The sequence below is a fragment of the Ylistrum balloti genome, unplaced genomic scaffold, assembly GCF_031769215.1.
Source record: "Ylistrum balloti isolate Yb309-2 unplaced genomic scaffold, AGI_CSIRO_Ybal_v1 Utg369716, whole genome shotgun sequence".
Classification (NCBI taxonomy): Eukaryota; Metazoa; Mollusca; class Bivalvia; order Pectinida; family Pectinidae; genus Ylistrum; species Ylistrum balloti.
In genome coordinates, this window is record NW_026781939.1 from 722,587 (window position 1) to 736,540 (window position 13,954).

At 35.9% G+C, this 13,954-nt stretch overlaps 1 protein-coding gene across 1 annotated transcript in view; it reads right to left on the reverse strand.

Moving 5' to 3' along the window:
- LOC132565343 (orexin receptor type 2-like) overlaps nt 1-12,439 on the reverse strand; it is a 61,128-nt gene extending 48,689 nt beyond the window's left edge. The window contains exon 1 of the mRNA XM_060229991.1: nt 12,077-12,439. Coding sequence (XP_060085974.1) covers nt 12,077-12,439 — 363 coding nt within the window. The remainder of the gene's footprint in view (nt 1-12,076) is intronic.
- Nucleotides 12,440-13,954: the final 1,515 nt, after the last annotated feature.

Sequence of the window (13,954 nt, forward strand, 5' to 3'; positions counted from 1 at the left end):
TCGTTGTAAATCGGTCTGACGTCCGAATCTTTTCAGTGTAACATCGGCCTGATGGTCATGGTTTGCAATGTCGTCAATTCAAAGATGTTTTCAGCTGATTGTAATCTACACATTACAAAGATATCGCGTTTGCAATTGAATTGTTTAATAATTTCGTAAACGGATTATCCTGAATTCTATGTAATCTTAATCCAGACCCCAACTGACCCAAATATGTCGTACATGTACCACGTAGGAAAGTCAAGCACAAAGCTAACATGTGTGATGATATCAACTTTAATGTGAATCGTAGGGAGCAAGGATTGAACAGATGTTCATCTGTCATGATCGGGGCAGAGGCCCTACTTGACACTTCAGCACTTCAAATCTCAGCGTTAAGAGTCCGTCCAAGAGGTGGTAATTGGTTCTATCCTCCATCAGAAACAAATTAAAGTCAATAGAATTAACACTGACTGCCCTCTGCGGAATCTGTTGCTTTATGTAAGTGGTAAAGTCCAGTTTCAACAAGATCTCACTATGAAGGTGTCTATTCGTTGCCTTAAAATCCTCATTCGACAGCTGTTGAGAGGACATAAAATCGTAGCCCAATAAACATACCATTCCTAGGTAGTAACAGAATTGTTTCTGAGAATTCTTTATATCCACGATTACGATGTAATTTGGAACCTTCGATTTTGTTTTTAATTGAGCATGTTCCTCGAAATTGTCGAAATTTTCAACAGTTTATTTGGAGGGGGCGGGGGTTCGGAATCATATGTCTAGATAGAAACTGCATCTCAGATAAACAATTAAATTATCAGCACATGTATGACGCAATGCATTCGTGGCATTTCTAAAACTTCCTTACGCATTTGTTGAATTGGGGGAACTTAATAAACAAAGCATACAAGCTTGCACATCTTTCTTGAAAACTAGATATTTTACCGACATGCTAGTCGAGTAGAGTTGATAAGATAACTCCACGTGTAATTTCTTATATAATTATATTTTGATAGCTAATGCGGCTAAGACTTTATATAAAGGAGTCACACCCTACAAGTTTGATAAACTGGCGTTGGAATGCTGCGTTCCCTTACTTACACTACATATCCTTAATTTGTTTCCCTGTAAAACCCAGATGTTTCATTTATAGGTGCAATAGAAACACGGCCCATCCTGAACATGTTTTTTTCTGCGTAAAAGTGATGACACATCCTTGATCGTTGATATTCTAGTATACTATACACCTGACCCCACTTGTATAAAACATCTCAATTTAAGATTTCCTCAAGCCCAGATTTTCCTCAGTTGATATCTCGTCGTTCCTGTCAGGCCACCGTATCTTGTGTCGTGACCAGGTGAGTGGGAATTCATGGCAGTCGCGTAAATTCCCAATTGATTTTTATGGGTTTTTTCTATTGGCAATAGCGGCTATGTAGGATAAACAGGCGCAGATTACAGACTGTGGTAAGTCTATCTTTATAATTTTTCCAATGTCTTACTGTTTTCTTTGCCCGTTTCTTATTAAATATCGTTGGTAAACATCCGTTTAGGTCGTGCGGCTCAGCCAAGCGTAGCAGTGTTATTCTGATATGTAATGCTAAATTAGGGCGGATATTCGTTAATGTTGTTGTTTATCATTATAGGAATATCATTATAGGAATATCATTAGTGTGTCCAAATCTATATACTGAGGCAGTTATTATTACTTATACATATATTATTTTGACATTTAGAATACTCAGGTGAGAACGTGCGCATGTTTGGAAAAGTATGGAAGCCGTGAGATACCGTAAAAGGTCTTGGGTATCGTTTTAAGATAGTTGTTAAATATTTCTGAGCCCGCATGAAACGGTACGTTAAATTATAAACTTAGTTACTCTTTAAACGGTGTTATGTAATGAATTATAGTAATTTAGCAGTTTCTATAAAAATTGCTAGAATTTAAATATCAATTGATTATGTCTTAATTTGTGTGCAAGTGTTGTATGTAAGCATTAGTTCTCACTATTTTTATTCTTTAAGCTCCATATGACGGTCACAAACTCACCTTTAGAAGTACCTCAGGCAGGGTCACTTACTAGTAAGTGACGGCACCAGGACCTTTTGACAGTAAGGTCGGCCAACTCACTAGAACGCCAGGACAGACCTTGAAGGCATCGCGAGCTATGTGCATCTCGTTCACTATTAAGTGACGGCACCAGGACCTTGGTACAGTAAGGTCAGCCAGCTATGTGGAACACCAGGACAGGTCGCAAGCGTTGCAACTAGAGAGTCGCCGCTGCTGGGTTCTGGAAAGAGTGACATACTCTATTGCTTGGTACTGCGTGTTCCTAGACGAGTTTTCCTCTGTGGAAACCAGTGTTTGTGGACGTTTCGTCTGTGGGACCAGTGACTGTGATCGTCTGCATATTGGAACTTTGTAGTGTATTTCAGTATTTGTGTGAAACCGGGTGAATGAGTGTGTGTGTTTCGTTTGCGTTGTAAATAAATTGTTAATTGAATATTTGCATTGTTTTCTTCTCTCTGGTAACTACTCGACGCTCGTCCTACGTTACAAAATTGGTGGCAGCGGTGGGATGATAGACGTATAGTTGCGTGGGAATTAATTTCATGCTTGTATACAGATTTCGTGAGGCAGTTTACCATATATGTTATGTTTCTGTTTGCGTCTGCTATGCTACTGTTTTCTTGGTTATATTTTTCTCTGTCACTATGAGAACGTTTCAGTTCAAGCGCACGGGTTTTTTCTGCGTAAAAGTGATGACACATCCTTGATCGTTGATATTCTAGTATACTATACACCTGGCCCCACTTGTATAAAACATCTCAATTTAAGATTTCCTCAAGCCCAGATTTTCCTCAGTTAATATCTCCTTGAAAATATCTTGTATGAAAATTCCTCAAGGAATTTCAGGACATCCTAGCCGATGGCTTCCTCCTGTTCCTTGAGAAAATTTTATACCAGCCGTTTTTGAGGAGATAACAGCTGAGGAAAATCTCGACTTGAGGAAATCTCAAGTTGAGATGTTTTATACAAATGGGGCCTGGAAATCTACTTCATTGACAGTTCAAATGCGAGAAGTTATCGCGGTACACGCGGACTAATAATCTTAGTAATTCAAAGTATTTTTAATTTCAAAATATTATTAAATAAAAAGCAATGATCATGAATTGAGCTGGAGGCATTCCCTATGCAAGCCTTTTTTCATGGAATACATATATTTGAAAAAATAATAGGATCATAATTTTGTAATAGACATATTTGCACTTGCCTGGAACATTAAAGTATTAAACATTTAAAATATCTTAATTACATCAACCGTTGTAACGTCAATATGACTGTCGTTAAGAGAACGTTTGTTCATCGTCATGACGACTGGTCAAGTTTGACATCTGCCATGCTAGTCTTGGTAAATAACGATTTGTTTCCTAAATCTACTTTAAAAGTATCAATTGCAGATTATGCAGATTTTCACTCTTCTATTTTCGCTTAACTTACCAATTTCATCATCATCCAATAATAAATACGCCCCTTATGAACTCAGAACGTTTCAGTACTCAGAATCCTGGTTCTATAATGCAAGACAATTATACTGAAACGCTATCTTTAACTCTGGCTCATTAACGAGGGAATTTAAACGCAAAATAGAACAGCTCACGTTTTAACGACTCCATGAAATTGATACCGGAAATGTAGTTTCCTAGTTATCCTGGAATATTTCTGAAATCACATGACATAATCATCTAATTGATAACATTTTATACACGTGGAAGGACAACCTGCTAAAGACAGTCATAACATGCACGCATTTAACACGAACATAATTAAAACAACTTGTCTCTTTAACTTAATGATTCAGATTAGAAAATGTGTAATGTAACCGACTTATCAAAGCCATGCAACAGCTTTGATCAACTGTGTCAGTGTTTGTCATTCTTGAAGTTTAATAATCGATGTCACCTTCGATATTTTATCGTCCACTGTTTCCTATCTTTGCAGATCTACGACATGAGAAGATGTAATCCCTTTTTTTTTTTAAACAAGTACAATTTAATATGGTTGTGTATTTGGTTACATGAGTTGTAGTCCCTTCACCTCACTTCCTTCAGTAGAAATTAAAAGGAATGTCGTAAAATAGTGAGGTAACAAACACTGGTAGGTGATATTGCTTAGTAAATGAATTGTTAATTAACACCACTTTAAACGTTTACGAAGCTTACGTCATAGGAATATTAAACAGTCCAGAGGATTCATTGTGCTACACATTTTAAGATCGAACTATTAAGTCAGAAGGTGTTATTGGTGTTGGTGGGTTGGTTGGTTACATGTTCCCCGTCTCCTTGACTCATCCTATCTCTAGCCCTTGTCTCATCGACGGACGTCAGTGGTTTGGCGACGTGAAGGAAGGCCTGCATCCCTCTCATGGACGGAGCAGTCTGTCAGGATGTCGGAAAAATTGAGTAGTTTTAGAACACGGTTCCAGGGCCTAATGCTTCATTCTCCTGTCCTGTAGATGACGGTCGCCGGCATGGTACCAATTGAGTCGAAAAGGATATGAGTTTAGTATGTATTTACTGTCATACGAAGACGGCTGTTATAGAGGTAGTTGGAACGGAATAGAAGCAAGAAAGATTATTGTTATGACATTCTTAACGTCCCGTGAACACATAAAATGTCATTAGGGCCATCAAACGGTAAAACACACAGCGATCCAAAACGGAAGTAAAACACACAGCGATCCAAAACGGAAGTAAAACACACAGCGATCCAAAACGGAAGTAGCATGAAAAAAAAAGCCAGAAAGAAAAAAAACGTATATTGATAACAAGTGTTGCAATGGTACAGCAGAACGGACTTGATTTCTTCGACATTCTCTGACAAGTAGACAAAAAGAAATCTTGATCGAACCCGAGTTAGGTTCGTAGCGAAAGTACGGAAGCATCAAATGCGCATGGAATTTATATGAAAAGAGTCTTATTTCCCGAACTTTCATGAGGAAGGAAGCAATATGGATGATTTCATAAAAAAACAAGAGTTGTACTATAATACTGTGGACACTTAAGTCGAAAAAAGTGTGACGAGATTTGAACAGATAATAGAAAAAATACACAAAGTGATAACAAGGTACTGTAGTCAATTTTGCTATTCTTTGTTTAGCATCTTGTTATAGATATGCGAGAGTCTATGGTACCCCTCGTCCCTGTTTAGTACGAGAGTCTATGGTACCACTCGTCCCTGTTTAGTACGAGAGTCTATGGTACCCCTCGTCCCTGTTTAGTACTGGCCCTCTGCTGCATATCCTCCATTACCAGCCGACTGAAATAGTTGTTTTCTGTCGACTATTTCAGAATTTTCCCAGTCAATGATATGATGTTGTTACATGGACTGATCTGTAAGTGCAGATATATTGATCTCTGACTGAAAATGCTTTCGTTCTAATCTAAATAAATTTGCCTTCTTGGGATTTCACGTCTTTCTGATGTTCATTAAATCGGAACCTAAATTTCCGGTCCGTTTCTTCGATAAACGATGTATCGATAAAAGTCTCGCATCTGATACGTTCTCTTTGGGTATTTATTGTTCTCGCAATCACCCACAATACGCAAGTCAGTGCCAGTACGCTTCATACTGGTCACCGTGTAATCATCAACACGTCACACTCTCCCACTTAATGTGTTATAAGCACTTTTATTCTACTGATGTCTGTTACTTATTCAGTTGTCTAGTAACATCCACTGTTTGGAGTATACATATAAACCTCTTAAAATAGTTAAGTTAGCAGTGTATCCCACATCACTTACATCCTAAACTTGTAGAAATCGTTAACAGTAGGCAGAAATCACACGGACAATGTTCATAAACAGAGTCCGATGAGTTCAGTTGAAATGGTGGACCAGCTCGATGGAATATATTCATTCATAGACAATATTTAGTATTTGCAAAGCGTCTTTTGGCAATTTAATCTATTAAAGGCGTTAAAAGCATTAGTGTGAATAGATAAAATGAGTGGGTTATGTCTGTATTCGTATATTGAAGCATAAAATGTATTGTTTACCTTCTAAAATCAACCAGATTAGTAGATGCTTCTAGACGAATTTGTGATAATTTATATAAGTGTGCTTGTGAAACTTGTTATCTGCTTTTAAATACCAATTGGAATTGTCTCTGAGTGTTGCTTGAGTTAACCTGAACCAATCCTTAGATAAGACACGGATCGAGAAAAATAATCTACATCCTAGTCAATAGATATCTTTTTTGTCTGCTAATGTTCTGTTTGAAAACTAAAGAATCCACGAGTGAGAAAAATGCTCAGTATACTAGAGAAAACAACAAGCACTTTTCCCGATAAGCCTATTACGTCATCTTGATATCAAATTACTGTCGTCGAGATATTTCTCTGGTGTATTTTTTACTTCTCGTCATCCTCAAATCTTACGATTTTATATGAATCCCACCGGGTTTCCATTATTACTGTCAAATTTGTTTCCATGGCTAAAGAGCTTTCACTTTTCGCCATGAAAACGAGGAACAATAATATAGATACAATTGCACCATTAGGCTATTTATGGCAACAAAAACAGAATACACTATACATTTATCGTTGTTTGATACATTTATGGAGCAGGAACGTTGCCAATCTCTTTGATAAGCCTGTAGATTGAACATTCCCAGAAATGAGCTTGTCAACATAATCACCGAAGATTTAGCGGTGTGGAGATTACAATGTGAAGTTTCCAGTCCTCGGGGTGTTGAATGCACAAATTTGATGGAGACCCGACAACGGACGCTGCCATACTCTTAAGTTATTAGACAAGATTACCACTTTAAACTTTAGATCAAGAGGCTAATATATCCGATACATCTGCAGTAGGGTGGAGTAAGCGATATCTTGATAGACAGGGAGGATAAACCACATATATGTAATAACGATAACGATACGAAGGCGAAAGATTAACTTACCCGATTCGAAGGATAAGCTGAATAGACAACTGTTTCATAATGTGTTACGTTTAAAAGAAAACAGACAGCCACAAAAAAAGTGTGATATTAATCTTATGTACATCGAATAGTTTGTTCTAACACAGAAGCTAGATTTACTGCAATTGTAATGTTGAGGAAAGAAATGCGCTTTCGAGTTAGATTATTTTTTAAAAAGTTCTTTTTATATATGTCCTTATTTGAAGTACCCTTTCAACAAAGAAAAATAATATTTGTATTTTATAGTACGATTGAAATTACTTGAAGTAAAATGAAAGTTCAGGTTTGACATGATATAAGCAACAACAAAGACAATTCTGACACATCAACTGTATCTTAATCCAATGTCGAATTATATTGGGACAAAATATGAACTAAGAAATGTGTGCATGGTGACTCCAGAGAACAAGATCATGTGTTCCAGAAGGGTACACGTCTTCTGGAAAGTTTTCAGAAGATATTCTAGTTCACAATTTAACTCCGGCTCTCCTAGATAGAAAAGAATATTGCCAATCAAATGCTTGAAGGGTGATTTACAACACACTTTATTTACACGTGCATAGAAGTTTGATATAATTAGCACAGTCTGTCTGATAAAGCATCATAATGGTATCTAAATTTTTAACATTCATTGAAATGAAATAGAAGATGTCTTAAAAGACCGGACTCTCAACAAATAAAAAAGTCCTCTGCTGATAAAGATATCTATTTGTTTGATATTGTTGCAAATTTCACATATTAAACACAAAACCACGAACCTATTAATTTGATAGAATGTTCCGCAAAGAGAACTTTAGAAAAAGGAAAATAGTGTTTTCTTGTATACAAGAATGACACGTTTTCTTATCAGGAGTTATATTGAAAACAATGTTTTATTTACACGAAAGCGTGGAACTCTAGTGCAAATTATATACTTAAGACACGAAACCGAAGATTTATCATTTGGAACCCTTCCCGTCTAAATGTTTGTGGTATGGCATTGAAGGGTTTTCAATGAAAGAAGCAATAGATGGATACCACTAAAATTAAAGAGAACCTCCTGCAAACTATTACTTAACATAATGTGATGGCATGTTCAGCAGCAGTAACATTCGGAATACCCTATGTTTTACAATTTTCCGTCATTTCGGTTAGCGTTTGGATCACTAGATTCTTAACAGTATATAGAGTTCGGCTTCTTATTGAAGATGTCCAGATTAACAAGTTCTGTCAGTTAAAAGAAAATTATGTTTACAATATTGTTGAACTTTGGTCGTAGATTTAGAAGTAAAAAAGTCTTTAAACATTCAATCTTTATTCAACGTTAAACTACAAAGCTCGGATTGTGCTCTGTCGAAAATGTAAGAATTAAGCATGGGTTTTTGTAGCCTATCGTATCCTGTGGGTAATATTCAGTGCTATTGCAAACTCTATACTGACAATTTTATAGATATTTATTTTAACCTAGCCATTATTTTTTTAAAAATAAATCTTAACATTACGTATTCATAACAAGTTCTCATTTACAACTGATAATTGAATTTTAAGACATTGAAAACATTTTAAAATTAATCAAAATTTAACGACTTTACCAGTGCTAGTAATATACAATGTAACACGACATTTACATTTATGTCATTGTTCAGTGTCTCCTATATCATCTCTCGTTACACGTGTAGCAATTATCTCTCGTTACACGTGTAGCAATTATCTCTCGTTACACGTGTAGCAATTATCTCTCGTTACAAGTGTAGCAATTATCTCTCGTTACACGTGTAGCAATTATCTCTCGTTACACGTGTAGCAATTATCTCTCGTTACAAGTGTAGCAATTATCTCTCGTTACAAGTGTAGCAATTATCTCTCGTTACACGTGTAGCAATTATCTCTCGTTACACGTGTAGCAATTATCTCTCGTTACAAGTGCAGCATTACTATTCATACATATCCTCTTTCTTTGACTGAGACCATCAGTCAAAGTATATAGTACCAATTCAAGTAGAAAAGACAGAACAGGATTGACAATCTTAATTACACAAAACTGGATCTAACTCATTATTTCATACTTTGTCGTTAAAAGTGTAGGTTTTGTCAACTCCCAAATTTTATAGAAACCGGAAACTTATAATTTCAAATAGCACTGGATCCGGAGTCAGACCTGATAATATCAGAAATGGCTGTTTAATATGAGAAAAGCGAAATTTCCAAACAAAATTTAGCTATCTGTGACAATGTGATGTGATTGAATCACTGTAGACCTTTGGATGTTATTTAGGCGATGTATTATATGATGTTATTCTATCAGCCATGCCTTAATTGTAGAACTATAAACACTTATCTATCTCAAATTACTACAATGAACGACAGTAAACGAGTTAACAAGTTCTTCAGCGTACACCACAGTGCCGCACTGGCATAGGTACGTTATATTCCCTGGAATTAGAAAGTTTGATACCAAAATTGAAAAGCCGACATTGATTGTATCAAATGTTCAAACCTCCCAAGTAACACATTCCTACACCGATATATCTTACTGAAATCATGAACTGTTCTACGGTTGGTAGTTTAACGTAAACTTTTATCAGGAATCATTAGATCAGAAAGACAATGGTATGAATATTGAAAATTACAATTATCGATTAAATTGCAGAACTTCTATGCAGTAAGATATAAAGATTCTTATTGTAAATGAAAAGACAATGTTCAGTGATTTATTAATTTCTGTTATGAGGTCATATGGGGGGGGGGGGTTGCCGGACGTCTCACTTGATTAGATTTATCGACTATCGACTATCAATGAATTCGGGTATCTAACAGGAAAGTGATTGTAAAGTTGCCAGTATTTTTACGTATCTAAAATTATCGCCCTAATGCCACATATATTCTCTGTTCATTATTGAAATAGAAATTCGCATAACATAAGCAATGAAACATGTTTATCAATCTTTGTCATTAACTCTGATTAGTCAGGATGAACCACGAAAGACTCATGGCTATCCACATCCTTTCGGCGGATAGATCTCCTGACGTCCGAGGCACAATGTCATTACGTTAGACACGATGATATAGAGATAGTTCATGTCAGAATCGAACTCATGAATCTTCGATCATTGTAGACTAGATAAGTACATGATTCTCTAACCTCTTCTTTGTACATGTATTTTAAATGACTGTGTAATGGAATCGTTATAGAATGTACTTTCTGTGTGTTCGGTCGCTTTGATGTTACATAAAGGGAATTGACACGATAAAAATCCTTATTGAGAGGTAGGTAAATAACATCATTAATCTTTCATCATCTGCGACAGAAAACGAATACGAATACATTTCATATCATAGATCTGCATGTCACGGTTACTAAGCACGACCCTTTGTCTGGTCTACTATTTTATATTTAATGAAACACCGTAAATTAACACACTGCGCTCGATGTCAACAAAACAGCGACACAGACAGTTTCCGTTGATAAGCGTTTAGTCTCGATCGGAGAAAGCTCTATTAAACATGTTCTCATTTTGGAAAAAAAATATCAATTGCTATATCATTATCATCTCAATTCTGTTTCAGTCAATGTTATAGATTTTATGAGTTGGAACATCGGGATAGGTACAAACATTATATTATGAATATTCAGAAGCACACAAACAGAATACTCAAGTACCATGGTCATTGATGCGATACCGTGATAATTATTACATATTTTGGCATACTGTGAAAACATGTTTTCCTGTGGTCCACATTTTGTGCTTTTTGAAAAATTACTACTTCGTAGACATTTGATTTCGCGGATAAATATAGCTCAAAGAATGTTCCTTAACTAATTACATGTATTCGTGGACTTGCGAGTTTGAGTTAAGTGTTAATACTAAATCAAAGAAAATAAATCTCTCACGAAAATAATTTATTTCACAGTAGCGAAATGGCAATAAAACGTATGGATTCTACTACATCGACATTTTCAAGTCAGTATTTGCAGGCGTAAACTTAATAACTTCATTATTGAACAGTTCTACATTCGTTAAAATTCTGCGATTTTGTTGTAGATCGCGCCAGGATAACGCCTGGAAGACCTCGGGGTGTATATGCCATGGAGAAATCTTGCTTACAGCTAGTATGATTTTTCCTTAATCAGCAGAATGCAACAAAACAACGCTAAGCAATGTTATATTACTATTGGTCTCCTTAATATGAGTGTAATTTTTAATATATAGAACCAAATGAGGTTATTATTTCTTAAAAAAATGTAAGTGTATAGAAGTTTCTATACCAGCGAGAAATGTATCTTATTTGAAGTTGTTCCTTAATCCTATGGAAATGTCAATGGGTTATCTGCGGCAAACATTGTTAGTTACTAATCCTACAAAACTGTTAATGGTAAAGCCATTGATATCTATCTATGGATATTTTGTACATCGGACCCCACACAAAGAATTACAGATTTGTTAAAAAGATATGATTTTTAAATCGACAGTTTTGTAATTATAATGAGAAATAGTAACTAGTATCACAAACCTCAACACACTTCCTATGTTTATCAGTAAAGAAAAGCACCATCATAGTTTGATCTTTGTATGATGTTGTTATCGCTCGTAAATGTACTACAACAACTTAAGGGATTACAGAAGTCTTTCTTATACGCCATCAAAGTTTCAGTTATGCTTTGACTGCGTTAAAGAAATTCGCTTGAAAGAAGAAACAAGAACATTTCGGATGATAGTTAACACTTTGTACAGCTGACAAACAAACTCTCCAAGAGAATGAAGCGTTTGGCTTTTAGACTGTATTGTTTTTTTGTTTTTTTTTTTTTTTTTTGAAAAATTTCCAGACTTACATATAATGTCCCCAGAGACTCGCAAACCAACCCCATCACTAACCCTATCACACTTGATCTGTTCATTGCCTGCATTACTTCATGCAAAACAATGCTTGGCATTTAATACCGGTATTTTGCACTTATATTACATAACGTATAGAATAAAGATGAATTGTACGGGGAATGAACAGAGCGATGTTTCATTCCAAGCATGTAGTGAATATACCGCATATGGACTTAAGAATTTCTTGTACAAAGCAATATATATGTTCTGAATAAAGCGTTTCAATTTGACAAATTTTATAAAATCAGTTCATACTTACATTAAGAAATAGCACGAGTTTACACATGATGAATCCCAGGAACCAAGTCTCCGATATATCCACTATCAACGTCGGCGTCAGACAGAAAATAATAACCGTCAAATCGGCGACAGCGAGATTTACGATGAAAATATTGGTCACAGTCCGCATCGTTTTATTACGCCATACTGCAAAACAAACGAGCGAATTTCCTGTCAGTCCTATCACAAAAGTGATGGAATACAAACCGACCAGTGTCCATTCCCAAGGTTTAGGAAACACATGCGTTTCTATGACATTCAGATAATCTTCATCAGGGATACACATTTCATTTGAACAGTTACTACTGGTCAAATTGTACGTAACGTTCGCTGTGTAATTCATTTTGATGACTTTCTGTATTTATTCAAAGTTCTCTCTAACGTTCATACGTTGTTCATATCCAGTCTAGATATTGCTTATCTCACGAAATTTGATTTTATCGTGAGAGTGCCTTGGTGGTCTAGCCCGAGCAAGAATAATGTTTTCTTTGGATTGTATTCATCCGACTTGTCACATTGTTGATATCTATAACGTAAAGGATTGTTTCCCCTCACGTCTGTGTAGTAACTTAATGTTGTAAGATCTCTCGGATAGTTACAACACATCAAATAGTATCGTCTTTCAATTGAATGTTCACTCTGTAACCAAAATCATTTCTAGTTTAATTTTCTGGCATTTGCCATGATATCTAATCTTTCTACCCTTCAGCATAGGAGAGTTCCTATCATACGTTTTGGCGGTGGCTTCCCGTGACCACCCTTTGCGTTGGTGCGTGAGTGTAGTATATTATGGATCAATACTATAACAGCTGCTTAAAACAGCCTGTATTTATCCATTTAATGAGACAAGTTCCCATTGGTCCGACCCTGCCGCGTGCAGCCAATCTATAGTCACCTCTCATAAACCGTCTGGCGTTGCTATCGGACGGAGCAAATGCTGCATCGCTTGACATAGAAAAATTCGGCACTTCTCCACAAGATTGCTAAGAAGATTAGAATTTAAATTGCTGTGGGTACATTTGGGATACATCTATAGTCAACATCATCTCTGTGTCTTTTGGGAGTTCGGATTTCCTCTGGCCTGGATATTTGATTTCATTAGGTGAAGATTAGGACTAGCACCCAGTCGAACAGACAATTGATAGTCACGCGACGATATTGAGTGAGGCGTTGATTACCGATGACGATTACAGAGAAAATACTCCGAGGAATAAACACGTTGATGGGAAATATGATCCCGTGTATCTCTACAACAGTAACAACATATCATTCAATATATACCTCTGTCTATAGTAGGTCATTGTACAGTGTAAAATTGCTTTCTACACATAAAGAAGATCCTTTTGTTAAAAGTAAATAAAGACGAAGATCTATGCATGCCACTATGTAACAATTTTTTAAAACTAGCATGGAAGATAAACTTAGGCAACTTTCGTCAGGTTAACGAATGCTTTCCTATAAAAAATATCTCAGTTTAGGTGTTTCCCAATGTTCTACCAGGGCACAGTACTGAATACCGTATTAGCATTTGGTACCCTCAAGCATTGCTATCCTCGACACTGCTGTAAAGCTTATTTATTTTTATACTATATACATGTAGTTATATTTTTTATGGATATATATCGTAATAATATAAAAACATTAACTTTGCACTACAAAATAATAATAGTATAATTAATGATATGAACATATGATATGATAAAGATAGTTAGTCATAGAGGCCAAGGTCACTAATTCACATGTTCTGCTAACTTTAAGATGGCAAATGCCATCGTGTACGGATGGAAAATATTACAATGTGACTACCCTAGCTATTTCGACACCTGTATATACGATAATTCTGAGATACACACGATGA